The following is a 27729-nucleotide window of genomic DNA, read 5'->3' as shown; positions in this document are numbered from 1 at the left end:
TCCATGGACGTTACCAATAAAAAAAAGACAATGCCTTTAAAAGCAGCAGAGCATGGGAAGTAGCTACTAGTCAATGATGTCAGGACTTTAATAGTGACAGGAAGGGAAGGAAGAGGGCAGTAGCCTTGTTTCAAGAGCACTGGCAGCTTTTAATGTTATACACAATGGGAAGAAAGGTTAGTTAGGTTGGGGATGATTGTTCTTCCCCTAGAGGCTCTACTGTGATGGTACGCAGTGTTAGGCTGTTGTAACTGCTTACCATCCCTTCCTGGTGATAATACTGATACTCTCTCAAGTTTCAGACTGTTAGCATCTGAGGAGGGTGAGGGCAGCCAGCATCCAGGTCTACCCTCTTCCTTTTGAAAATTTGTGAACCCATGAATTTGGAATTTAGTCAGAATCCTGGTGCAGCTAAGTTGAGTTGGTTACTGAGTCTTGGTTTCCTTTTCCTCCTTTTCATTGCTGTATAACATCTGCCTCAGATCGTGGTGTTCAACAACCATTGGTTTCTTTATACCTGAGTGATGGGAGCATTTTAGCAGGAAAATCCAATGAGCCAGCCCACCCACCAACCCCACCCACCCAGGCTGTAAGATCAAGCCTGGAACACAGGAGAGGGTGGACCCCTGGAACACAGGCCACCGTAGTTACATGGGGAAGAGAAATGTGTTCCGCCTTAAAATTTTCTCTGGGTCTGGCCTTGCAGCTCTGTTTTGTAGCTCACTTTTGATTCACATGTGCTCTTGGTTTTGACTCCTTGAATTGTAGATTATTTTCGAAGGGTGATATTTAAATCTCCAGTGTTAACTATGCTAGATGACTCCCTGGGGACTTCTTAGTTTAATATATTCTGTGCCATTGTGCAGTCATTGTGTGATCTTTTCAAGTTACAATAACCCATTCATCTTGTCTTTGGGGAAATATAAGTTACTTCCCAGGTAATTATTTATTTGAACATCAGGTCTTTAAAATTTGAACTTCTTTTGGATTGATGGCTTGATAGCACATTTTATATACTCACTTTCCCAGGAGAGGATCCTAGACACACTACTACTGTTTTCTTGGTGATTTAGAGTATCTTGAGCATCATCCAGTATGCTCTTGGTCTGTAAATTGGCGGGTTCTTTGGGGGCAAATGGGGCTATATAGGACTTGATGAATAGTTCTGGATTGCTGTATTGTTTAATTCTTGTTTCTGTTCTTTATAATGTACCCTCTTGTTCCCTACCATTTTCCTCCATGGTCCTTCCTTCATTTTTCTCATGTTTCATCCTGGGAGCCTATACCTTCTACTTCCTCATTCCTGTTTTGTAGTTTCTAATTGTTTTTTATTTGAGTAACCAGGTAAATAGAATCAGCTGTAAGCAAGACTAAGTAAACTGAGGTAGGGCCTGAGACTCTGGCTAAGTTAAGAAACTTTACTGTTTTTCCTTTTCGAAGTCAACTAATTTTTGAAAGCTTTTAAAGGAAGTATGGATACATACAGAAAAATAGTCAGTGTGAGCTTGATGAGTTGTTCTAACGTGATAATGCATCACCTGGTCAGGAAATGGGACATTGCTAGCCTCCAGAAGCTTCCTCTTTTGCTTCCTCCCAAAGTCCACCTGCCCCTTCCCCCAAAAGGTAACCACTCTTATGGCTTCTAACACCATTGATTCATTTTGCCCGTTTGTAAATTTTACTATGAGTAAAATAATAGAGTGTAGATTCTTTTTTAAAGCAGCTTTATTAAGGTATAGCTTACATACCATGTAATACTCCCATTTTAAAGTGTACAATTCAGTGGTTTTGTTGTATATTTAGAGTTAGCAACGATCAGTTTTAGAGCATTTTTTATTATCCCCAAAGAAACCCATACCCATTGCAACTCCTCATTTCTCCCAAACCTTCCAGCCCTAGGTGTCCTTTAATCTACTTTCTGTCTCTGTAGATTGGCCTGTTTAGACATTTCATATAAATAGAATCATGCAACATGTGGCCTTTTGCATCTGGCAGCTTCTACTTAGCATGGTGTTTTCAAGGCTGAAATATATTTCACTATATGACTATACCACAGTTTGTTTATCCATTCACATGCTGATGAACATTGGGCTTGTTTTCACTTTTAGGCTATTATGAATACTGCTGTAAACCTTCATGGACAGATTTTTTGTGTGGCCATGTATTTTCATTTCTCTTGAGTTTATGAGCCTAGAAGTAGAATTGCTGGGTCATATGGTAACTCCATGTTTAACTTTCAGAGCAACTGCCCAACCATTTTTTAATAGTGCCTGCATCATTTTACATTCCCATGAGCAGTGGATAAGGGTCTCCTAGTGTCCCCACATCCATGCCAACACTTTTTACTGTCTATCTTTATTATAGTGGGTGTGAAGAAGTATCTCACGGTGGTTTTGATTTGTATTAAGTATATATAGTTTTGTGTCTGATTTCTTTTGCAAAAATTCATTGTAACATCTATTTTGATAAGAATATTATCTGAATTATTGTAGAAAACTTGGAAAATATATAAATGTTGAAAGAGGAAAATGGAAAATGTATAAAAGTTGTTTGGCATATTAGTTCCTTGCCTTTTCCCCCTTCTCTGTGTGTTTTAGCATAATTGAGATAAAAACTGTTTGTACAATTTTATGTGACTTCATTTTATATGGTATCATGAGTAATTTTTGTCACAAAAACTTTTCAGATCATTGTATAATGGCACAGTAATGACCTGTTTTTGTTGTTTTCTGGTTGTGATGAATGTATTTTTTTGCATAAATCTTTCATTTTTTATGAGCTGAAAATGGTTACTACTCATAACACATATGAATTATTAAAATCAGTAAGAAAACTACTGAATTGATTTTCCAGTCAATTACTTTTGACTATTTTTTGGGATATATAGAAGTGAAATTCCTGAGTCAATGGTTATCTATTTAAAAGGTTCTTCAGTCTAATGTTCTCCCAACAGAGCTATTTTGACCAGGCAATATTTTGAAGGTTAAGTCATAATTGTTACTTTATTTTACAGAAGGATTGTGCTATGAACAGTGTGTAGGAATGTCTATTGTACCCTCTGTAGCAGAATAGAAATCTTAAGCTGATAAATGGAAAATAGCATTTTAAATTGCATTTTCTTGTTGAGAGTGAGGTAGGATAGCATAGCTTTATCTGTTCTTTAAGGTGGAAGTACATCTGTAAAATGGTAACAGTTGAGTAATTTCACAGAATTCTCTTTGTTTGCTCTCTCTATATTCACACACTCTTCAATTTAGCCTTTTACAGGCAGATGACCAAGTCCTAAACCAGCTGGGATTGGTCAAGTTTGGGGCAGGCCAGACCAGGCCAAGGCAGGAAAGTTCTAATCATACTTTACTAGGAAAAGCCTGAAGCCATGATGAGCTGGAGCCTTGCACCTGTTTTTATGGGATCTGATTCTTGTGAGGGTTGGAAAAACCAGAGGAGGCCAGGGTTGATTTGGAGACTGTCCAGTGTGTGACTTAGGAGTTAGCCTGGCTTAACTTTCAGGCGTGCATGGCGTTGGGTATGGAGAAGAGTGATATGACAGGCCTGGGATTTGTAGGCATCTCCAGCCAGTTAAACTTTATTGGGAGTACTGTGGGTTTATGGTGCTATGAACTCATAATTTATATATACTTTAAAGCAAGATTATTTCCAGAATATTTTGGATCCTTTTATATCAATTAGCTGTTCGACCAAAACCATTTTAGATTTGTTTATCATCAAATACCAATATATTCAAAATCACATGTATATGCAGCACACTGAGTACATTGATTACAGAAGAAATATTTGCATGTTTGGCCTTGGGATAGTTCAAGGTTGAACTCATTCCTCTTCCACGCCTTGTCTTCCTCACCCTGTTCTGCCTCCAAGGATGTGTAGATCACTTCACTTCACCTCAAAGAGGAGTGCCACTCAATTAAGAACTTGGCAGGGCCTTGTGCTAAGTTCCTAAGCCAAGCCCATGTTCCCCCTCTCCTTCCCAGCTTGATCAGGAAGCTGACTTTGATGTTCTTCTTTTCTTTTCCTAGGGCTAAGCTTTCACTTGCCATCTAGCAAGCCAGGGTGGCCTGAAAAAGCCCCTGATGGGTGTCTAAAGGCATAAACTCTCCTTTTTTCTTTTGTCTTTCCCTCATTTTTCTTTGATGCTGGCTGCTGTCACATTTTTCCTCCAGGGATAAGACCCAAAGCTTGTTTTTGGCTTTGGGTTTAGGATTAGAATTTGGTGTAAGGCTCCCTAAGTCTGTCTAGCAGAGAAGAAAAAATTCTCAGTGTAGTGCAGCTAAGTTCACTGAGATTTGGGACAAATGCTTCAGCTAGAAATAAGGTATATTTCTTTTTGCCAGCCCCGTCTTCTGTACATAAGATTTGGGTTCCGTGGCCAAAATACCAGGGTGTGCTCTTAAGATCGTTGTTAACTACCACTTAGTTTTTGTTATCAAGTAATTCATTTTATAAAATGTGGAAAATACAGAAACATGTAAAGAAGAACGATAAATCACCTAAAACTTCCCACTTTAAGATAATGACAGTTGATATTTTGGTGTATATTTAGAATGATAAAAGACAAAAAGGTCTTATTTAAAATATATTTAAAAAGTTTCAAATGTTCATATGTAGTTTTGTATCTTCTTTTCATTTAATTGTATTATTTATTTCTCCATGTTTTTTAGATTAATTCTCACATATCTCCTACATTCCATAGTAGGAATATATAATAATTTCTTAGATATTTAAATGGCTTTTCCAGTTTTTCTGGTTTTACTTTTAACTGTGTTGAAGATCTTTACATTGAATGTGTGACGACTTTTTAGTTACATCAGGACTAGGTGTTTGCTTTTTCTTTTTTTTTTAATTTTTTTTATTGATTATGCTGTTACAGTTGTTCTATTCCCCCTTTATTCCCCTCCACCCTACCCCTCATCCCCACCATTACCCCCCCTTTAGTTTATGACCATGTGTCTCAAGTCCTTTAGATTCTATATTTCCCATGCTATTCTTGCCCCCCCATCTATTTTCTATCTACTGTCTATGCTACTTATTTTCTGTACCTTCTCCCCCCTTCTCCTCCTCCCACTCCCCTGTTGCTAAACCTCCTTGAGATCTTCATTTCTATGTTTCCACTCCTGATCTAGCTGTCCTTTTAGTTTGCTTTCGTTTTAGGTGTGGTTGTTAATAACTGTGAGTTTGTTGTCCTTTCACTGTTCATGTTTCTTTAACTTCTTTTTCTTAGATAAGTCCCTTTAACATTTCATATAATAAGGGCTTGGTGATGATGAACTCCTTGAATTTGATCTTATCTGAGAAGCACTTTATCTGTCCTTCCATTCTAAAGGAAAGCTCTGCTGGATAGATCAATCTTGAATGTAGGTCTTTGGATTTCATGACTTGGAATACCTCTTTCCAGCCCCTGCTTGCCTGTAAGGTCTCTTTTGAGAAATCAGCTGACAGTCTGATGGGGACTCCTTTGTAGGTGACTGTCCCCTTAGCTCTTGCTGCTTCTAGGATTCTCTCCTTCATTTTAATTTTGGCTAATGTAATTATGATGTGCCTTGGTGTGTTCCTTCTTGGGTCCAACTTCTTTGGTACTCTTCTGAGCTTCCTGGATTTCCTGGAAGTCTATTTCCTTTGCCAGATTGGGGGAATTCTCCTTTATTATTTGTTCAAATAAGTTTTCCACTGGTGGCTGTGCCTTTCCCCCTTCTGGTACCCCTATAATGCGGATGTTGGAGCGTTTAAAGATGTCCTGGAGGTTCCTAAGACTCTCCTCATTTCTTTGAATTCTTGCTTCTTGACTCTTTTCTGTTTGGCCATTATTTGCTTTCTTCTGGTCCACTCCATTGATTTGAGTCCCAGTTTGCTTTTCATTGCTATTGGTGTCCTGTGCAATTCCATTCATTTCAATTAGTTTTGCCTTCATATATTTGTCTAATTTGTGGCTATAATCAACCAGTTCTGTGAGGATCCTGATGACCAGTGTTTTAAACTGTGCGTCTGTGAGTTTTGCTATTTCTTCATCGCTTAGATCTGTTGGCTCTGGGGCTCTGAGATCCTCCTGTGCCATTCTTGGTCTGTTCGGGCCCTTTAAGTGTGAGAAGCGGTGCCTTGGATTCCCAGGTCGCTGGGTTGTGATGCTGTATGTGGGGGCGTGGCCAGAGCGGGGAAATGGCGACCCCCTCTGCTGCTTCTCACAGCTGGGTGCGGAGGAGCAGTGCCTTAGGTGGTTCACCTGGGCCGGGCCACTCAGAGTCTCTGGGTTATGACGCTGTATGTGGAGGTGGGGTCAGAGCAGGGAAATGGCCGCGCCCTCCACTGCCGCTGGCCGTGGGGACCTGCCGGCCAGGTCCAACCGCCCACTCCCTCGCCTGTCCACCCGCGCACAAATGCGCGACCTCAGTCAACACGCAGCCCCGCTGCCCCGCGGTCGCTCGCCTGGTCGCTCGCTCGGTCGCTCACTAGGTCCGACCCTGTGCCTGGATTCCGTGGGCCTGAGTCTGTCTGGCCGAGTTTTCCTGTGCAACCCTGCTCCGCCAGCCGCTGGTTTCACCCCTTACCGGTCAGGCTGAAGAATTTGTTGTTAACGGACTTCCAAAAAGTTTAATTTTCCGTGTTCTGGCTGTGTTTTCTGTTGCTAATATTTAGTTGTCTCTAAACTTGGTTGTGTGAGAAGGCACGGCACATCCACCTATGCCTCCATCTTGGTGGAAGTCCCTAGGTGTTTGCTTTTTCGATTGGGTTGATTGTTAGCCAAAAAATTTCCACTTCTTCCTAAAAAAAACATGATTTTACTCTATTGGAAAGAATCTTAGATTGTGTTGGCAATAATGAGTCCCAAAAGAAGACACTCTCGGATTACTTGATTTACTTGATTGGCCATGTAATCACATTGTGGTGGTGACTCAATCTGACTTGAAGTTTGGAGTCAGCTAGGGTTAGCCTTGGGAGTGTGCTGAGAAGGGTGGGCAGAACAAACTTCATCTCCACCAGCTAAGTGGTGTGAGTGCCAGAAGGTGAAGAACACTTCCCTTGACATTAGCTGATGAGAGACAGATGGAGTTCTTCAAAGCCTTGTCTCTCTCTCTAGTCTGCTCTCTTGCAACTGGGGACACTCATGCACGATAGCGCAGCTTTGCAAGCTGCAACTTGATCTCCTGCCATGGTCTGAATTCCTCCTTATTCCTCAGATAACGTCTCAATTAGATAATTGCACTTTTGTTTCTGGACCATATTTCAGTCATAGGAAAAAATGCTGATTACAACAAAACAAACACTGATTAACAAGGATTTATTTAAAAACAAGTAAACTCCCAGAATCTTCAGACTTTGTGCAGCTGTAATTCAGTCCCCTACACATTTTATGTCTGCATCAAGAATTGACACTCAGAATGAAGAACCTTAAGTCCTGTGATCCTGAGTTGTATAAAGGAAGGGAATCATTTGTTGAAGATGGATTATTGACAAAATGGTTTTAGGCTGTTTCAGTAAGATGAGGTTGAAGAATTAGGTTAACTTTGGACAAATCACTTCTCTGAGCCTAGTTTTTCATCTGTAGGTAGTAATGATGATACTTACAGCATAGGGAATTTTTGAGGGTTTGGTTTTATAGGAAATAAGAACTATAAACAATTAGTATGAGGCCTGATGTATCTATCACTGGCACTCAGATATTAACTTTTACTGTTACTTTTTGTGTCAGGTATTATATTTGCCAGGTACAGGGTGGTATATAGTATTGAATAAAACATTCCTGATCACTGTCTGGTTGGAGGTGGATATAAGGTAATACTTGCTGATGGTATGAATAAAATACATTGTAATAAGTGATGGTAATCCAGTGAGGACAAAAGAGCTTCCCCCAAGTTTTAGTGCTTTTGTAAGTGAACTTGAGAGCTTTTCCACTGTGACCATGTTTTTTTCTCAGACTTGGCTTCATGTTAGACTTAGAATTTTTAAAGAGAAGAATCACGCTTGAGAAAAGATTAGCAACGATCAGATGCTACATAGACCTGGCTCTGCTGCCAGGACATGGTTTTTATTGAAAATATTTTTTTTCAGGTAATTTTAATGTTTAGCCAAGAGTCAGGAGACAAAGTCTTAGATATTTTTTTTCTTTTCTTTCTCTTTAGTATTTTCCGAGATTATATAGTACCACAGGGTAACTTGAAAGTTACTTAACAGCAGCCGAATAGAATTTTAGAATTTATGTAGTGCTTTTATGATATCTTTGAAGCCCCACAGTAATCTTTTAGAAAATATTATCATCACCATATTGCAGAAAAGATAGCCTAGGCTCAGAGAAATACAAAGTAAAAGATGATGGGAGGAAGACTTGAACTCAGTTGTTCAGAATTCAGTCTTTCTGTTTCTGTTGCATTTCTAGCGGAAACTTCCAATTACTGTTATATACTTGGAGGCCTTCCATTTTTGCTGTTTTCTGCCTTAAAGCTTTATGATCTGTTGGGAAATCTTTGCTCATTGTTCATCTTGCCGAACCATTTGTCATATATTTCTTCCTTTTATCCTGGCTGTGATGCTTTTTTTTTTTCTCATTTTTTAAAATTTAGTTATTTTTTAAGTACAGTTTTTTGTCTATTTGGCTCTGATGCTCTTAACCATACCTCCACCCTTAGCTATAATTTCTTTTGTTTTTTGAAGATTTATTTATTTAATTGATTGATTATACCATTGCAGTTTTCTACTTCTCCCCTTCATTCCCCTCCACCCTGCACACCTGTCCTCCACCTTCCCCCTTTAGTTTATGACCATGTGTCTCAAGTTCTTTAGATTCTATATTTTCCATACTATTCTTGCCCTCCTCCCTATTTTCTACCTACCATCTATGCTACTTATTCTCTGTACCTTCTTCCCCCTTCTTCTCCTCCCACTCCCCTGTTGCTAACCTTCCATGAGATCTTCATTTCTATGGTTCTGCTCCTCATCTAGCTGTCCTCTTAGTCTGTTTTTGTTTTAGGTATGGTTGTTAATAAAGAGACCTTACAGGCAAGAAGGGGCTGGAAAGAAGTATTCCAAGTCATGAAATCCAAAGACCTACAACCAAGATTGCTCTATCCAGCAAAACTTTCATTTAGAGTGGAAGGACAGATAAAGTGCTTCTCAGATAAGGTCAAACTCAAGGAGTTCATCATCACCAAGCCCTTATTATATGAAATGTTAAAGGGACTTATCTAAGAAAAAGAAGATGATAAATATGAACAGTGAAAGGACCTTAGTTATAATTTCTTGAAATGCAGTAATCCTTTCTTAACCTTTTTACGACTGTTTTTTTAGACTAAATATATGCCATTTCCATTCTATATTTCAAGCAATAAATTTCTACCCCCAAGTCTTTGTGTCTAAAGTTACTTTTACAACATTGCATATAGCCCTTGCTATGTACGTGTGCTTAGCTCTTGTGTCTTGCTAATGAGAATTTGGATATAAGGAGCACCTATGATTTACCCTGTATTAGGCCCTTGTGTCTGTAAGGGTCAGGGAGTTCTGTAGAAATAACTCACTTTTCCCTGTGGTTTCTTGACTCCCACTATTTTCTTTTTCCTGTAACACATAGTTAGGGTGGTTATTAGATTATCCTATGATTTGTTTTATTAGGGGCTTAAGGAAAATCAGTAGTCCCCTGGGTATCTGCAGCAGGAAGATGTCACTATTGTGAAGGGCCAGGAAGAGGAGCCTTTGTATTTGTCTGTGTCCAGTGAGGTCTCCTGTAAATTTTCCTTCAGTTTGTGAGGTAGTGATTTAGGGCAAGGTTGATTCAAAGCAGTTTTTGCCTCAGTTGTACAGGGTTGTGGAAGTCTCTGTGGCCTGCGTAATTGGGCCCAGCAAAAATCTTAGAGAGCAGTTTGAGCTGCTCACTAAAAGCCTGGAACATAGTGATTGGTGGATAAATGCTGGATGAGTTGAAATAACAGTGTCAGGAACCATAAATCAAGTTGAATGCAAACCTGTTAAAGAACTTAATATTGTCTCCACCTTAAAATCTGATGGACACTGTCCATAAAATATTTACTTTGACCCATAGTAAAGCATTTGATTTCAGCTAATTTGTTTCTTAAAATGCAGATGCTGAAAACTCTTCCACTGGAAGTAAATGAGAGAGGGTCCTGAACAGAAGCTTGTTGTGCTTCTGGCAACTTGTGTACCCAGCTGTATGCCACCGTACTTGTGTTTCTCTTGCTGTACTTAAGACTTCCTTTCAGCACTTGTCCTATGCTTCCTCCCCAGAACAAACAATACCAAACAAACTGACAAAAACAATTTCCCTGCCTTCCTGTCTGTAACTTCTCTGAACCCATTACTATCCTTACCTCCTCTTCTGTCTCTCCCACCTCCTTTTTAAAGCGAGTAGTCCCTGGACTTCTGAATCTCTCCTCCCCCCTTTACTAAGAATCATATTTCTTCAGTTATCTCCTTTCTGTTAGCATCTTCCCTCACCAGGTAAGTCCCTCTCCTGTGTAAGTCCCCATCTGGGTAGTCATAGCATCTTTTTTTCTTCCTTTTATAATGGAGTTTCTTGGGTCTGAAGAGTGGTCTTCTTGTAAGCATTCAGTCTCTTTACCTTTTCTTCTCTTTCACCCTCCCTCATCGTTACTAAAATTGCACTGGCAGTTGCTCTCTTCATTTACCATTCCAGAGGTCCATCTCATGCCTGTCTGACTGACTTTTCTGCAGAGCTGACATTGTTGCTCCCATTACCTCAGAGGTTCAGTCTCCTTTTGCTGCTTCCTCTTACCTTCTTGGGCTTCTTTGCCATGACTTGTCCCTTCTCTGCTAGTGTTAAGATTCTGTCTCGGCTGCCTCCTTTCCTTATTAGATGTCCCCTGGCTTACTTCCTCTGGCTCACATGATAGGTGTATGCTGCTCTGATTGAATTTCCTGAGCACCAGACTTAACCTTACTTGGGATCCTGTAGGTACCTCAAACTCAACATGTTTAACACTGCAGCCTTCTGTTCCTTACTTCATTACCCACCTAAGTCAGACACTAAAAACCTGTTGTCATCCCTGAGTGTTACCAGTTACTTGTTTCTCTCCATCCTGAGTCAGCCATGTCATCAGTAGCAGAACCAGGTGCTGGTTCTGATGTTTTTTTTTAAATCCATTTTTCTTTACTAGGAAATCTTCCCTTTTGTAGCTCACATGCTTCCATTGTCCATACCAATGACTCTGGTTTTGATTCTCCTAAATGAGAATATAAGGCTGTAAACCAAACCATTTCAAGATTAAGGAAGATATCAAGTATAAAATTTACAGGGAGATTGAGGAAGGTGAAGGCTGAGAAAGAAGAGACTGGATTTGGGTGGCATCTGACCTCTGGGAGAAGTTCTGTTGTATGGTGAAGACTTTCTTCTACAGCTACCTGTCCTTTTGTGTGCCTGTTTCTGACATGGATCCAGGGAGCATCCTTGTTTGTCATCAGGGTCCTTCCTCTACCTTGCTCACTTCATTCAGTTAATAAGTTTTGCCAATGATACCTCAGTTCTCTCTTATTTTTGTCCCTTTGATTCTTCCTAAATTTGAATCTTTGTAAACATCTTTATGTTTTATTGACATCTAATTGCCCGAACATCAAGTTGTGGTGGTTCTTTTTCATAATGGAAATAAAAATGTTTCCCCTTGTTTCACCTCTGTTACCATTATTTTAATTGGAAAATTACAGTGAATAATTTTTATTATTTCACTGACTTTATTATTCTTCAGCTTTTAACAATATTGGTCATTTTTCTGCATAAGTCTCTTCAGTGGAGTCTAGGGACTTCATTCTCCTAATTTTCTTGCCACATTTTTGAATGCCTCTTCTTGGTCTCTTGAGTTTTTATATTGAGCACCTGTTTTTTTAATATGTTTTATTGATTATGCCATTACAGTTGTTCTGTTTCACCCCCTTCATTCCCCTCCACCCTGCACTCCCCCTCCCCCACCATTCCCCCCTTTAGTTTATGACCACGTGTCTCAAGTTCTTTTCCCCTACTATTCTTGCCCTCCCCCCATCTATTTTCTACCTACTGTTTATGCTACTTATTTCTGTACCTTCTCCCCCCTTTTCCTCCTCCCACTCCCCTGTTGCTAAGCCTCCATGTGATCTTCATTTCTATGGTTCTGCTACTGATCTAGCTGTCCTCTTAGTTTGCTTTTCTTTTAGGTGTGGTTGTTAATAACTGTAAGTTTGCTGTCCTTTCACTGTTCATCTTTTTTATCTTCTTTTCCTTACGTGAGTCCCTTTAACATTTCATATAATAAGGGCTTGGTGATGATGAACTCCTTGAATTTGATCTTATCTGAGAAGCACTTTATCTGTCCTTCCATTCTAAATGAAAGTTTTGCTAGATAGAGCAATCTTGGTTGTAGGTCTTTGGATTTCATGACTTGGAATACTTCTTTCCAGCCCCTTCTTGCCTGTAAGGTCTCTTTTGAGAAATCAGCTGACAGTCTGATGGGAACTCCTTCGTTAGGTGACTGTCCCCTTATCTTTTTTTGCTTCTAGGATTCTCTCCTTCATTTTTATCTTGGCTAATGTAATGATGATGTGCCTTGGTGTCTTCCTTCTTGGGTCCAACTTCTTTGGGACTCTCTGAGCTTCCTGGATTTCCTGGAAGTCTATTTCCTTTGCCAGATTGGGGAAATACTCCTTTATTATTTGTTTAAATAAGTTTTCCACTTGCTCTTTCTCTTCCCCTTCTGTTACCCCTATAATTTGGATGTTGGAGCGTTTAAAGATGTCCTGGAGGTTCCTAAGCCTCTCCTCATTTTTTTGAATTCTTGTTTCTTCATCCTTTTCTGTTTGGTCATTTTTTTCCTCTTCCTGGTCCACTCCATTGATTTGGGTCCCAGTTTCCTTTCCATCACTGTTGGTTTCCTGTGCATTTCCCTTCATTTCAGTTAGTTTAGCCTTCATTTGTTCTTCTAATTTGTGACTAAAATCAACCAGTTCTGTGAGCATCCTGATCACCAGTGTTTTGAACCGTGCATCTGATAGGTTGGCTATTTCTTGGTCACTTAGAGTTATCGGCTCTGGGGCTTTGAGTTCTTCTTGAGTTATGTTTTGGTCTGTTCGTGCCTGTTATGTATGAGGAGTGGAGCCTTAGGTGTTCACCAGGGCGGGGCAACCCAGTTCCTGGGTTGTGAGGCTGTTATGTGGGGTCAGAGAGGAGCAATGGCGGTCCCCTCTGCTGCTTCCTGCTGCTGGGGCCTGGGTGGTCTGTCTCACTGCTCGCTCCTTCTCTGGTTTATCTGCATGCGAATGTGTGACTGCAGTCAGCCTGCTGCCTTGTGCCCTCACTGGGTCTGCCTGTTGCGACCCCACACCTGGGATCTGCCAAAAGCTGCCTGCACACTGGGTGGGGGGATCTTTCCTGCCCAACCCTGCTCTGCTGCTGGCTCCGCCCCTTTTACCAGTCAGGCTGAACAGTTCATTGTTGTCAGACTTCCGTATAGTTCAATTTTCTGTGTTTTGGCTGCGTTTTTGTGACTAAAACTTTGTTGTCTTTAAACTTGGTTGTGTGAGGAGGCACAGTGTTTCCACCTACGCCTCCATCTTGGTGGAAGTCCTGAGCACCTGTTTTTTTTGCATTGCTGTTTGCAAAGTCCTCTAACACCTTTAAGAGCTTTCATTCCTCTTTGGGATTATGAACAGTTTATCATAAAGCCAGGGCTTACAACTAATTAATGCTAATTTACTTACCTATCTAGAGTATTGTGTCAAAGAATGCACTGCAGTACCGTGGAAATGCCCAGCATGATGCCCAGGAGTTTCTGTTGTGGCTTCTGGACCGAGTTCATGAAGACCTCAATCATGCTGTGAAGCAGAGTAGCCAGCCTCCTGTGAAGGTGAGAGTACCCCACCTGGCAATCAAGGAGCAGGGAGCCCAGGACCTATTCTCCCAAAACTCTGAGGGGCCTGTGCAGTTTGCACTTAGTTAATGTAGTGATACTGAGTAAGCTCTAGGTGAGTAAAAAGTTCATGGGTACTTAGAGGATTTCTCCACATTTACTACTGTGTTGGCAGTGTGAGATACCAGAGGCACTGTCTCCCAGGAGCTTACAGTCTAATGAGAGGGGATACATTTGCCTGTATGACTATCTCCAGACTAAAATTAGTGGTTCCATCTCACAAAACTGTTTTTTAAAGCAAAAATTTACTTTCTGGTCCAGTGAGACTCATAGCCTGTAGATCACTGGAATGAGTACGTAGTCAAAAAGTAAATGCATGGACGTCTCGTTGTTAGGATTGCAATTGAGTGTAGGAACTGAACACCCAGAATATTCTTACTGAGAAACAGTGATTATTCTCATTTTTGTGCATACACCCTTTACTGTAGTGGGTAAATGATTTTTGTAATGGGGATAATTAAGATGTAGAGTTGCTTTTCTTTTGCAGCTGTTAAAGTTTTGGGTAATTCTGCTCTGTACCTCAAATTTTAAATTTCTAGTTTGGGTTAGTTGTTAAATTTTTGATTCAAGGTTCTTTTGTGCCTGAACACTTCGTACTGTCATATGGCTCTATGCTTGTGACTGACTCTCTACCATCAGATTGAGATGAACTAAGGTCAGGAACTGTGTCTTATTTTTGTACCCTAAAGCCCTCCACAGTGCTCTCTGCACATAGTAGCAGGTGCTCAGTAACTAATTGTTAGGTGGAAGGACATTAAAAAGTTAAGTGAAATATGAAGTAATTAGTCACCAAAATCAGCAGCTAGTAGGCACTAGAAAATGTAGGCATCGTAGGGACCCAGTGGTTGGGATTATTTCCTGGCAGAGGTGAGAGTGGGACTCTGAGACTTGGAGGGAGATTGGAGTATCCTGGAGAAAAACTGCCTGGGTAGGATGGAGAGATGGGGATGTGTGAGAGAGCCTGTGAGGAGATGAGTTCTGTGACCCACGTCCTGGCCACTGTGTTCTAGTTCCTTTAGCAGATACCTTTCACTGAAACATCTCGACCTGAAGCATAGGTTGTATAATAAGTCAAGGACCTTTGTGACACTTTCAGAGTCATCTTTAATCAACAGTTGGTACTTCTAGTCTGTAATATTGTGTTTTCTTTTTTTAAGCCACCGTCAGAGACTGATATGATACCTGAGGGACCATCTTTTCCTGTCTGTAGCACTTTTGTACAGGAACTTTTTCAAGCCCAGTACCGGTATGAGCAAATTAAATTTCCCCTTATGTTGTCTGTTTACATGGTACATGGTTGTAGGTGATCTTAATATGCATTTCTTACATTTTTGTTTTTTAAGATCTTCTTTGACATGTCCTCATTGTCAGAAGCAGAGCAATACTTTTGACCCTTTCCTCTGCATTTCTTTGCCAATTCCTCTACCCCACACAAGGTAAGAACAGATTTAATAAAATTAAGGTGGTACATTCCTATGTGTTCCTTTTTTCTGTGTAGGCTTCTAATAGGTCTTCTTAACTTATTTAGACAAATAATGAAATTAATGATAAATTGAATACAGGCATTGTTAAAACCTTACAGAAATTTATGAATGCCTGTCTGAGTTTGCAGGGTACCTTGGACAGTTATATATATTCAGTCAGTCATCAATCCACGGCATGGCAGGGAGGAGAAGTGTTGAGTGCCTTCTTGATTCTCTAGAGTCCTCACATTGTACTTTAATTAATTGTGTTATTTGAACATTTTCTCAAAATTCCCGGAGTTATACTACTGTTTTAATGAAAATATAAAGTAGATGTGTTATATTTTTGGTTTTTGAAGCTAAGCTTTTCCAGAGGTCTCTTGATTAATGTTTGATAGTTTTACGTAGGTCCAAGTGAGGTTTTCTATTTGGCTTCCAAATAATGTTGTAGGTTAGCTTCAGTTTTACATTGATTTCCAGTCAGGTTTGTCTTGCTTCTATGTTTAAGTTGAAATAAGCAACTAATGAGAAGATCTGACTTTGGTCTGTATAGGCCTCTCTATGTCACTGTAGTATATCAAGGGAAGTGTTCTCACTGCATGAGAATTGGCGTAGCTGTGCCTCTGTCTGGGACTGTCGCCAGGCTTCGGGAAGCAGTGTCCATGGAAACAAAGATCCCCACTGATCAGGTAATATGTCTGCTAATGCCGATTTTGCTGGGAACCACAAAAGTGGCCTTCTGTTCCTCCTGGAATTTTTTAACAGTTCTCTGCCAGATATGGTTAGATAGAAATGTCAAACCAGTTGCTTCTGTGTTGAGGAAAAGGGATATTAAGACCCAGGGGAGAATAAGGTAAACAAAACGTTTCTGTGTTTCATTGAATTGTGTGTACATTTTTAAAAGGAAAACTTTGAGTTTACCTTAAAAGTTTCCTTTTTTTCTTTTAGCTTTGTTTGCAAAGTATAATTACTTAGTCCCCTTTAGTTATACTTATGGAGTATTTATGTAGGAAGAGCATCCCTATGGTATTTGAAAGTCAAAGAAGCTTATAGAACCTGAACTGTGGCTCTTGAAATACCTTCCCATCATGGTGATGAGCACAGGTATTTAGCTAGTTTTTGCACATAGATACTCAGTTCTGTTTGTTTTCTGGTGAAAGCTGGATCTGTCTCTTACCTTGTTTAGATAAGAGAAAGGAAGTCGTGTGTCCACCCCTGCTTCCTTGTTTGGCTAAATTTTTGATATTTAAATTGGCCTAAAATACATTTGGCTTATGTGTGACTTGACATTTTTGCATACATTTTTTTTTTACTCCATTCACTGTTACAATTTTATTTGGAAAGACATTCCATACTTATGATTTACTAAGGAAAGATGATTTAGTGGCTGAATACTTTCTCCTTAGATTGCTTCTGGAAACTGTCCTACTTACATAGTGAAGGTGTTACGTACTTTGGCTGCAGATGTCCTCATTTAGGAAGTTACCACGGTAAAACAAATAACACCAGCAGTGTTGCCCTTAGAAGCAAACGTTGTACATTTTCATAGGCCCAATACTGGCACATTCATAAAATGTACATGTTCTTCCTTATTCTTAAGAGCTCATTAATTCACTTTTTTCCTTCAGATGAGGGCAAAGACGGAGAGGAAGGGAGGCTTAGGTACGTGTCCAAGACAAATCTGGTTGTCTCTTTAAAGCTTTTGGTACTGTCTGCCTCTTTCCCCATGCAGTTTAAATGAGTGATATAACTACAAGTTTGTTTTGACCTCAACTTGCTGGAAAAAGTGGATTATATCTGCATACTCACCTTCAGAAAAACAACGTTGGGTATTAAAATCATTAGGTAGAAAGAGTGCCAGGAATATTTTCCTTGGAGTATTTCTGGTCTATGCCACCCAGCTTCCTTTCACCTCATAGACTCATAGTATATTTGTCTTAGTAAAGGGAACCTTAGGGGCCCAGTCCAAACCCCTCATTCGAAGGAGGCCCAGAGAAACCATGTGACTTCTTCAAGGTCACAGGGCTGGTTTGTAGCAAGCTGGGACTGGAGCCTCCTTATGCCCAATCTAGTGCTTTTTTTTTTTTTTGCTAAACAGTGGTGCTAAGTGTCTCTGTTATTTTTAACCCATCTTTTGTTTTTATGTTTTACTGTGCAATGTTCAGCCATTTTAGGAACAAAACTTAGCAAGTATCTCATATTAAATATTTTAGAACTAGAGGTAACTAACTTAGTACTATTCATTCTTAGTAAATTCATTCTTTCTTTTTCCTGTGTATATATTTCATTTACTATTTTATAAAAGTGAACTTGTTTTTTTACCGTGCTTCTTTTTACTTAGGAGATTTTTCCATGTTAGTGTTCCATGTTAGTGCAACTGTTAGTAGTTCATTCTTTGTTATAGGTTTGTAATTCCAGTAGGGCTATATTATATTTAACTAGCTTCTATTGTTGGACTATTGTTGGACATTTGAGTTGATTGCAGTTTTTTCTAATGCAAATAATGATGGTTATTTGATATTTTTTAACCTGGAAAGAAGAAAATTAATGATCTAGGAGAAAGTCTCAGAGTCAGTTGTGGACTCTCTCCTTGCCATGAGCCTGAATAGTTAGTTGTATAACCTCAGGCAGCTCACTTGACCTTCTCTTTACTTTGTTCCCCTGTGAATCAAGGGGATAAACTCTGTGATCTTCCCTTGGCTCTCTTTTTCCCCAGAACTTAGAGGAACTCTGGGTTTAGTGCCATAACATTATCAGAATAGAGTAATGTTCTACAATTATGATGTATGTTGTGCTTCTAAGATTCTGTGTTAAAGGCAAATAATGTAGGCCCTGTGGTATCTGTTAAGAGTCCTCACAGGATCAGGTCCTGATGTTCTGGGGAAGTTCATGAAGAATTAGGAGAGTCATTCATATTGACTTACAGCTTATCCAACTATTTACATTTTTACCATTTTTAGATTGTGTTAACAGAAATGTACTATGATGGGTTCCATCGTTCCTTTTGTGACACAGACGACCTGGAAACAGTCCATGAAAGCGATTGCATTTTTGCCTTTGAGACTCCAGAAATATTCAGGCCTGAAGGAATTCTCAGTCAGAGAGGTAAATGAGCATCTGTTTCCATAATGCCACATAATAGGTTTGTGGGTCAATAACACTCTACCCCTTTAGATGTCTAATATATAATGGTATAAATTTTTTAATTATGGTAAAATACACATAAAACATTTTTTATAATGGTATAAATTTTATGGTAATATATTTTCCTGGAAGAAGGCAATTCTTACTGCTTTAGGCAAAAGTTATTTCCTTAATTTCTTTTTTTTTCTTTTTTTAATTTTTATTTTATTGATTATGCCATTACAGTTGTTCTATTCCCCCAGTTCATTCCTCTCCACCCTGCACCCCCCAACCCCCACCATTCCCCCCCTTTAGTTTATGACCACGTGTCTCAAGTCCTTTAGATTCTATATTTCCTATACTATTCTTGCCCTCCCCCCATCTATTTTCTACCTACCATCTGTGCTACTTATTTTCTGTACCTTCTCTCCCCTTCTCCTCCTCCCACTCCCCTGTTGCTAACCCTCCATGAGATCTTCATTTCTATGGTTCTGCTCCTGATCTAGCTGTCCTTTTAGTTTGCTTTGTTTTAGGTGTGGTTCTTAGTAACTGTGAGTTTGCTGTCCTTTCACTGTTCATCTTTTTTATCTTCTTTTTCTTAGATAAGTCCTTTTAACATTTCATATAATAAGGGCTTGGTGATGAAGAACTTCTTGAATTTGATCTTATCTGAGAAGCACTTTATCTGTCCTTCCATTCTAAATGAAAGTTTTGCTGGATAGAGTAATCTTGGTTGTAGGTCTTTGGATTTCATGACTTGGAATACCTCTTTCCAGCCCCTTCTTGTCCGTAGGGTCTCTTTTGAGAAATCAGCTGACAGTCTGATGGGAACTCCTTTGTTAGGTGACTGTCTCCTTATCTTTTGCTGCTTCTAGGATTCTCTCCTTCATTTTAATCTTGGCTAATGTAATGATGATGTGCCTTGGTGTCTTCCTTCTTGGGTCCAACTTCTTTGGGACTCTCTGAGCTTCCTGGATTTCCTGGAAGTCTATTTCCTTTGCCAGATTGAGGCAATTCTTTTTTATTATTTGTTCAAATAAGTTTTCCACTGGCGGCTGTGCCTTTCCCCCTTCTGGTACCGCTATAATTTGGATGTTGGAGCGTTTAAAGATGTCCTGGAGGTTCCTAAGTCCCTCCTCATTTTTTTGAATTCTTGTTTCTTCCTGTTTTCCTGTTTGGCCATTATTTTGTTCCTTCTGGTTCATTCCCTTGATTTGAGTCCCAGTTTTCTTTTCATCACTATTGGTTTCCTGTGCATTTTTCCCTTAATTTTAATTAGTTTAGCCTTCATATGTTCCTCTAATTTGTGACTAAAATCAACCAGTTCTGTGAACATTCTGATCACCAGTGTTTTGAACTGTGCATCTGAAAGTTTTGCTATTTCTTCGTTGCTTAGAGTTATGGGCTCTGGGGCTTTGGATCTTCCTGAGCTATTTTTGGTCTGTTTGACCCATTAAGTATGAGGAGCGGAGCCTTAGGTGTTCATCAGGGTGGGGCCGACCAAATCGCTAGGTTGTGAGGCTGTATGTGGGGGCGGGGTCAGAGCAGGGAAATGGTGGCCCCCTCTGCTGCCTCCTGCTGCTGGGGCCTGCTCGGTCCAGTCTTGCTGCCCACTCCTTCGCCGGTCTATCTGCGCAGGAATTCGCGACTACAGTCAACCCGCCGCCCTGCACCCTCGCTGGATACGCCGGTGGCTCACTGGGTCTGCCCGCCTGTTGGAATCCCACGCCTGGGATCCGCGCGCCTGAGTCCATCTGACCAAGTTTTTCTGTGCAACCCCGCTCCGCCAGCTGCTGGCTTCACCCCTCTTACCGGTCAGGCTGAAGAATTCTGAAGAATTCGTTGTTATCAGACTTCCGAAACATTCAATTTTCTGTGTTCTGGCTGTGTTTTCTGTTGCTAATATTTTGTTGTCTCTCAACTTGGTTGTGGGAGAAAGCACGGCTTCTCCACCTATGCCTCCATCTTGGCGGAAGTCTCTATTTCCTTAATTTCTAATGTTTCTGGAACTACCTATGTCCTCCCTTAAGTGGCCTCTTTGGCATTTTATGACAACACTCGACAGATTGATTTAAAATTTTTTTTTCGGTATTTTGCTTACGAATTGTGATGCTCAATTTCTAAACTCTAAAATCTTTAATGTAGAAATGTTTTTTTGATACTTACTTTTAAGAAATTTGCCACAAGCATTTTGCATGATTTCAACTTTCCCTAGTTTGCTAAGCATTTATTTCCCCATCCCCTGTCTCATTAGCTCCCCTTTTGTCTCCCTGAGAAGCCCCTTGCCGTTTCCTCTCACACCCTCTCCCTATCCCTGGCCTACTCTTAAGCAATCACTTTCTGTCTATAGATTTCCCTCTAGAGATGAATGAAGTCATGTGACTTTTGTGATGGGCTTCTTTCCCTTAGCATGTTTTAAGGCTTACCCATGTTGGAGTGTGTATCAGTCCTTCATTATTTTTTATGGCTGAATATTGTTCCATTATATGTATATACCACATTTTGTTTATCCATTGATAGACATTTGGGTTGTTTCCGCCTTTTTGCCAATGTGAAGTAGTGCTGCTGTGACCATTCATGTGCAAATACTTATTTGAATAACCTGTTTTCAGTTCTTTGAAGTATATACCTAGGAAGGAAAATGCAGGGTCATCTGGTAATTCTTTCTTGAACTTTCTGAGGAACTGCCACACTTTTCTCCAGTAGTTGCATTATTTTTCATTTCTACTAATAATATGTGAGAGTTATAATTTCTCCTCATTCTTGCCAACATTTTTTGTTTCCTATCTTTTTATTATGGCCATCTAGTGGTGTGAAGTGGTACCTCATTGTGGTTTTTATTTAATGGTGCATGATACTGATCATCTTTTCATGTGGTTGTTGACCATTTATAGATCCTCTTTAGAAAAATGTCTATTCAAGTCATTTCTCTATTTTTATTTTATTTTTAAGTATATTTTATTGATTATGGTATTACAGTTTTCCCATTTTTCTCCTGTTTATCCCTTTCTGCCTGGTATCCTCATTCCTTTCAGCTCCCCACCCCCTACCCTGCCCTGCCCCCCTCTGTTCATGTCCATGGGTCGTACATATGAGTTCTTTGGCTTCTCCATTTCCCATACTGTTCTTAACCTCCACCTGTCTATTTTGTACCTAGCATTTATGCTTCTTAATCCCTGTACCTTTTTCCCCATTCTCCCCCTATCCCCTCTCCACTGATAACCGTCTGTGTGATCTCCATTTCTGTGATTCTGTTCCTCTTCTAGTTGTTTGCTTTGTTGGTTTTTTTTTTAGGTTCAGTTGTTGATAGTTGTCTGTTGTCATTTTACTGTTCATAGTTTTGATCTTCTTTTTCTTAGATAAGTCCCTTTAACATTTCATATAATAAGGGTTGGTGATGATGAACTCCTTGAATTTGATCTTATCTAGGAAACACTTTATCTGCCCTTCTACTCTAAATGATAGCTTTGCAGGGTAGAATAATCTTGGATGTAGGTCCTTGCCTTTCATGACTTAGAATACTCCTTTTCCAGTCCCTTGTTGCCTGTGAGATTTCTTTTGAGAAATCAGCTGGTAGTCTTATGGGAACTCCTTTGTAGTTAGCTATCTCCTTTTCTCTTACTGCTTTTAAGATTCTCTCCTTATCTTTAATCTTGAATAACTTAATTATGACTTGTGTTGGTGTGTTCCTTCTTGAGTCCAACTTTTTTGGGACTCTTGAGCTTCCTGGACCTTCATGTCTATTTCCTTTGCTAGAATAGGGAAGTTTTCCTTCATTATTTTTTCAAATAAGTTTTCAATTTCTTGCTCTTCTGCTTTACCTTCTGGAATCCCTGTGATTTGGATGTTGGAATGTTTATAATTGTCTCAGAGGTTCCCAAGCCTCCTCATTTTTTTGAATTCTTGTTTCTTTATTTTGTTCTGGTTGGATATTTATTTCTTCCTTCTGGTCCAAACCATTGATTTGAATCTGGTTTCCTTCCCTTTACTCTTGGCTCCCTGTATATTTTCCTTTACTTCACTTTGTATAGCTTTCATTTCACTATTGAACTCAACCATTTCTGTGAGCATCCTGATCACCAGTGTTTTGAACTCTCCATCTGATCGGTTGTGTACCTCCTCGTTGTTTAGTTCTTTTTCTGGAGTTTTGATTTCTTCTTTTATTTGGGCCATATTTCTTTGTCTCAGTGCACCTGTTATGTTTTAAGGAGCAGAGGCTTAGGTATTTGCCAGGGTAGGGCAACCCACTTTGCTGCATTGTGGCACTGTATGTGGGGGATGGGTCAGAGAGGTAACAATGCTAGTTGCTCGGCTCTTGCCTTTGCTTTCAGTTACTTCCCCCACTTCCCACAATCAAATTGTGCCCTTTCAGGTGCTGCCCTGGTGCTGATTCCTGGGTGTGTGGGCTTGTGTATGTTCTAGGACCCTATGACCCCCTACAATGGACTCTTCTGTGAGACTGGCAGTTTCTCTCACTGCTGTAACCCCTACAGGATTTTACAGCCAGAGGTTTTGAGAATTTCTTTCCCTGTGTTGGAACCCTGGGTTGCATGGTATGTCTCATTCCCCAATTGTTCCTCTTGGTTTATCCGCATGCAAATGTGGGACTGCCAAGTCTGCCAGCTGCTGCCTTGCCACATGTTCTTTCCACCTTACCTGCCTGTCTCTGTCCCTCCTACCAGTCTGGATGAATGTTTCTTCTTCTTTAACTTTTTGGTTGTTGGACTTCTGTACAGTTCAGTTTTCTGGAGTTCTGGTTGTTTTTTGTTTTTAAATTGGTTGTTATTCTTCTTTTGGTGGTGCAAGGTAGTAAAGCACATCTCCCTACGCCTCCATCATGGCTGGAACCCTTTTTCTATTTTTAAATTGGGTTGTTTGTCTTTCTGTTGTTGAGTTGTAAGAATTCTTTATATATCCTGGCTATACCCTTACCAGATAAGTGATTGCAAATATTTTCTCCCATTTCGTGGGTTATGTTTCTACTTTGTTTATAGTATCTTTTCTTTTTTAATTTTTAAATTACAATCGATGTACAATATTATATTAATTTCACCATGATTAGAATTAAAACACTGAGTAGACATTTATATAAGTTACAAAGTGATCACTTTGATAAATCTAGTACCCATCTGGCACCATATGTAGTTATTACAGTACTATTGACTGTATTCCTCTATGCTATAATGTACTTCCCCTTGACTATTCTGTATCTACCAATCTTTTCACCTTTTCCACCTGTCCCCCACAAACCCCTTTCTCATTTGGCAACTGTCAAAATGTTCTCTGCATCTATGAGTCTTTCCTGTTCTGCTTGTTTGTTTTGTTTTTTATATTTCACAGAAAAGTGAAATCATCTGGCATTTGTCTTTCTCTGTTTGACTGATTTCATTCAGCATGATACCCTCTGAGTCCATCTATGTTGTGGATGACAAGATTTCATTCTTTTTTTATAGCAGTGTCATATTCTATTGTATAGATTTACCACCTTTTATTTATCCATTCATCTCTTTATGGATACTTAGGCTGCTTCCATATCTTGTCTAGTATAAATAATACTGCAGTAAGCTTATGGATGTGTATGTGTTTTTGACTTGTTTTGGGTTTCTTTGGATAGCTACCTAGAGGTGGAGTTGCTGTATCCTTCTTTGCCTCTTGTTATAGCCTTTGTTTTAAAGTCTATTTTGTCTGGTACAAGTATTGTTAGCCCTACTTTTTGTTTTATTTTATTTCCATTTTTATGAACTGTATTTTTTCATTCCTTTAATTTCAGTTTATGTGTGTCTTTTTAACTTGAAGTAAGTCTCTTGTAGATAGCATGTGTAAGGGTCTTGTTTTGTTATTCATTCAGTCAACATATGTCTTTTGATTGGAGCATTTAATTCATTTGCATTTAAAGTAATTGTTTTTTTTAAAGATTTTATTTATTTTTTGTGGGGGCGACTACTTTTGCGAGGTCCCCCTCGGTGCCACGGACACGCGTGAATGAGTAAATATGGCCGAGACATGATGAGATCTGCTTAGGGAGGAGGAGTGGGCTGTGGCCAGTTTCTCAGGGGAGACAAAGGCCAGCAGCGGCCAGTTTCTCTGAGGAGAAAAAGGCCCCGAGCGCCTTTCTCCATAGCCTTTTATTGGGTTGTAATACACAGAATACAGGGCAGCAAGGATCAAACAGTAGATAACATTTCAAAGAGATCTGAGGGCTTCAGTCTTAGTGAGTGTCTGTCAGGAAGAGAGTTGCAGAAACTTTGGGAGACATACTCATTTCCTCTTGGACCTTTATCATATGAATGAAAGCACTCTTAGCATAGCAGATTTCACAGGTTTATCAGCAAGTCTTTGTGGTGCCAGATTTTTCCCCAGGGCATGCTCTGGCCAGGCAAGGAGCTGCACCTCTCCCCAAGTATTCAGGCTTAAGGGGATTAGAGCCAGGAAGCGCTTCTCCCAGAGAACATGGGGACTTGGGCTCTGACAAAGCTGGGGGGCGAGAGTCCATAGCTCTCTGTTGCAGCCCCTGGAGTCCTTCCATGAAGGCCTCCCAGGTGATCGAGTCTGGCTTAGGTTGCCCCCTGCTGTGAGGGGTCTTACTCGTCATTGACTTCCGACCAAGCTTTGGGGGCAGGGAGAGGAACTGAGGCAGCATTTGCTACCAGAGACAAGCTTTGTCTCCTGTGGCTGGCATTCCAAAGGTCGTCTCTCACCCTTAGCCACAAGGGGTAGAGATACAGTTCTTAAAACTAGGCAGAGTGGTCTACAATAATTTTTAGAAATAGGGGAATGGAGGGAGAAGGAGAGGGAGAGAAATATCGATGTGTGAGAGAAACATCAATGAGCTGCCTCTCACACACCCCTAATCAGAGACCTGGCCCACAACCCAGGTCCCAGGCATGTACCTTGACTGGGAATTGAACCAGTGACCTTTTAGTTCACAGGCGGACACTCAATTCACTGAGCCACACCAGCCATGTACACTTAAAGTAATTGTTGATAGATATGTATTTAATGCCATTTTATTATTCATTTTTTATTAATTTTTTTCCTTTTTAAAGAAGACCCTTTATTTCTTTTAATACTGGTTTGGTTGTGTTAAGCTTCTTTAGCTTTTTCTTGTCTGGGAAGCTCTTTATCCGTCCTTTGATTCTAAATGATAGCTTTGCTGTGTAGAGTAATCTTGGTTGTAGGTCCTTGCTTTCCATCACTGAATACTTCTTGCAAGTCCCTTCTGACCTGAAAAGTTTCTGTTGAGAAATCAGCTGACAGTCTTATGGAAAGCTCCCTTGTAGGTAACTAATTGCTTTTCTCTTGGTGCTTTTAAGAATCTCTCTTTGTCTTTAACCTTGTGAATTTTCACTATGATGTGTCTTGGTGTGTGTCTCTTTGGGTTCATCTTGTTTGGGACTCTCTTCCTGAACTTGTATTGACTATTGCTTTCACCGGGTTAGGGAAATGTTTTTGTCAGTATTTTTGCAGTATATTTTCAATTCCTTGTGCTTTCTCTCCTCCTTCCAGCACTCCCGTGATGCAAAGGTTGATATACTTGAAGTTGTCCCAAAGGCTCCTTACTGTATCCTCATTTTTTGTATTCCTTTTTTTTTTTTGCTATTCTGACTGGATGTTTTGCTTCCTTATATTCCAAATTGCTGATATTATTCTATGCTTCGTCTATTCTACTGTTGATTCCCTGTGACTTACTCTTTATTTCAGTTACTGTAACCTTCATTTCTGACTTGTGCTTTTTTAAGGTTTTGTCCTTTTTTATGCTGTTGAAGTTCTCACTAAGTTCCTTGAACATTCCATAGCCATTGTTTCGAACTCTCTATCTGATAGTTTGCTTGCTTCTATTTCATGTAGTTTTTTCTGAAGATTTCTACTCTTCTCTCATTGGGCCATGTTTCTTTGTCTCCTTATTTTGGCTGCTTTCCTGTGTTTGTTTTTATGTATTAGGTAAAGCTGCTATGTCTCCTGGACTTGTAGAGTGGCTTTATGTAGTAGGTGTCCTGTAGGGTCCAGTGGTGCAGCCTTCCTGGTCACTGGAGCTGGGTGCTCCAGTTGCACCTCCTGTGTGGGCTTTGTGCACCCTCCTGTAGTAGTTGAGCCTTGATTGCTGTTGGCACGTCACTCGAAGGATTGACCTCTAGGTTAATCAGATCTGAGGACTAGCTATGACTACAGCAGAGTGGTTGCTGTGCAGGGGCTGACCTCATGGAGTAGGACTGCTTCAGTGGGGCTTTGGTGCTTACTGACTTCCTCTCTTGAGTGTGTTGCTCATGGAGGTGGTTGGGTTGTGATCTGGAGTAGTCTGAAGGTAACCACTGGGTGCATAGTCTCTGGGCCCTCCTGGGAGGTACAAAGTCAGCCTCTGCCTGTGCATTGCCTGGGGCCACCCGGCACAGGTTAGAGTGATCTACAGATAGCTGCTACTTGTGCTAGGCTTCAAGCTGCTAGGCCAAGCTGTGAACGAAGGCCAGCTGTTACTAGAGCTAGGCCTGGGGTCACTTAAGAAGAGATATGGGGTATGCAGGGTCCAGATGCTGTTTATTTGAGAGTTTTTGGGAAAGTCTGAGGCATGAACCAAGAAAGGTTGATTGTATGAAAAAGCCACTGGAAGTAGTTTGGGTGGGCTGGCAAGTTCGGTGGGACAGGGTCTCAGGGAATCACAAGGGTAGTTAACAGTGTGAGCCAGGTTGATGGAACCTCAAATACGGTGTCCTGTGGGGAAGGGCTCAGAGTAGGAACAATGGCCTCTGTTAGCACTTCTATCTGGGAGAAAGCTGTTCTGCTAGCCTTCACCCTAAAGCCTTCACGCTGAAGCTAGCCAGTTCCATTCCTTCCCTTGTGTCCCTGATGTTTTCAAGCTGCTGCCCCAACGTGAGCTCAGAGTGAATGAGTCTTACGTCTGTGCAGGGACCCTTTAAGAGGCATGTCCAGGATTCTAGAAGCCCTTCATGTCACTCAGCCACATCTGGTTTTTATAGCCAGAAGTTATGGGGACTTATCTTCCTGGCAATGGAGCACTGGGCTGAGGGTCCAGATATGGGGCTGGGAACCCTCCCTCCTTAGGGATCCACAGCCAAGATATTCCTCCCATGGGTGTGGAACCAGCCTGTTCTGTGTTTCTGCCCATCCTACCAGACTACCAGTATCCATGTGTTTCCTTAGTTGTAGAACTTGTGTTCAGTGTGACTTCAGGCATTTTGAATAGGTAGTGTCTTTTGATGCATAAAAGTTCTTAATTT

At 40.4% G+C, this 27729-nt stretch overlaps 1 protein-coding gene across 1 annotated transcript in view; it reads left to right on the top strand.

The window, feature by feature from the left end:
* USP31 (ubiquitin specific peptidase 31) overlaps window positions 1–27729 on the top strand; it is a 71486-nt gene that overhangs the window by 14315 nt on the left and 29442 nt on the right. Inside the window, exons 2-6 of the mRNA XM_037140469.2 lie at window positions 13710–13847; window positions 15068–15156; window positions 15254–15346; window positions 15927–16062; window positions 18334–18478. Coding sequence (XP_036996364.2) covers window positions 13710–13847; window positions 15068–15156; window positions 15254–15346; window positions 15927–16062; window positions 18334–18478 — 601 coding nt within the window. The remainder of the gene's footprint in view (window positions 1–13709; window positions 13848–15067; window positions 15157–15253; window positions 15347–15926; window positions 16063–18333; window positions 18479–27729) is intronic.

This window comes from Artibeus jamaicensis, unplaced genomic scaffold (genome assembly GCF_021234435.1).
Source record: "Artibeus jamaicensis isolate MK-2021 breed Jamaican fruit bat unplaced genomic scaffold, CSHL_Jam_final contig_700, whole genome shotgun sequence".
Classification (NCBI taxonomy): domain Eukaryota; kingdom Metazoa; phylum Chordata; class Mammalia; order Chiroptera; family Phyllostomidae; genus Artibeus; species Artibeus jamaicensis.
This window is presented reverse-complemented; position numbering and strand designations above follow the sequence as displayed.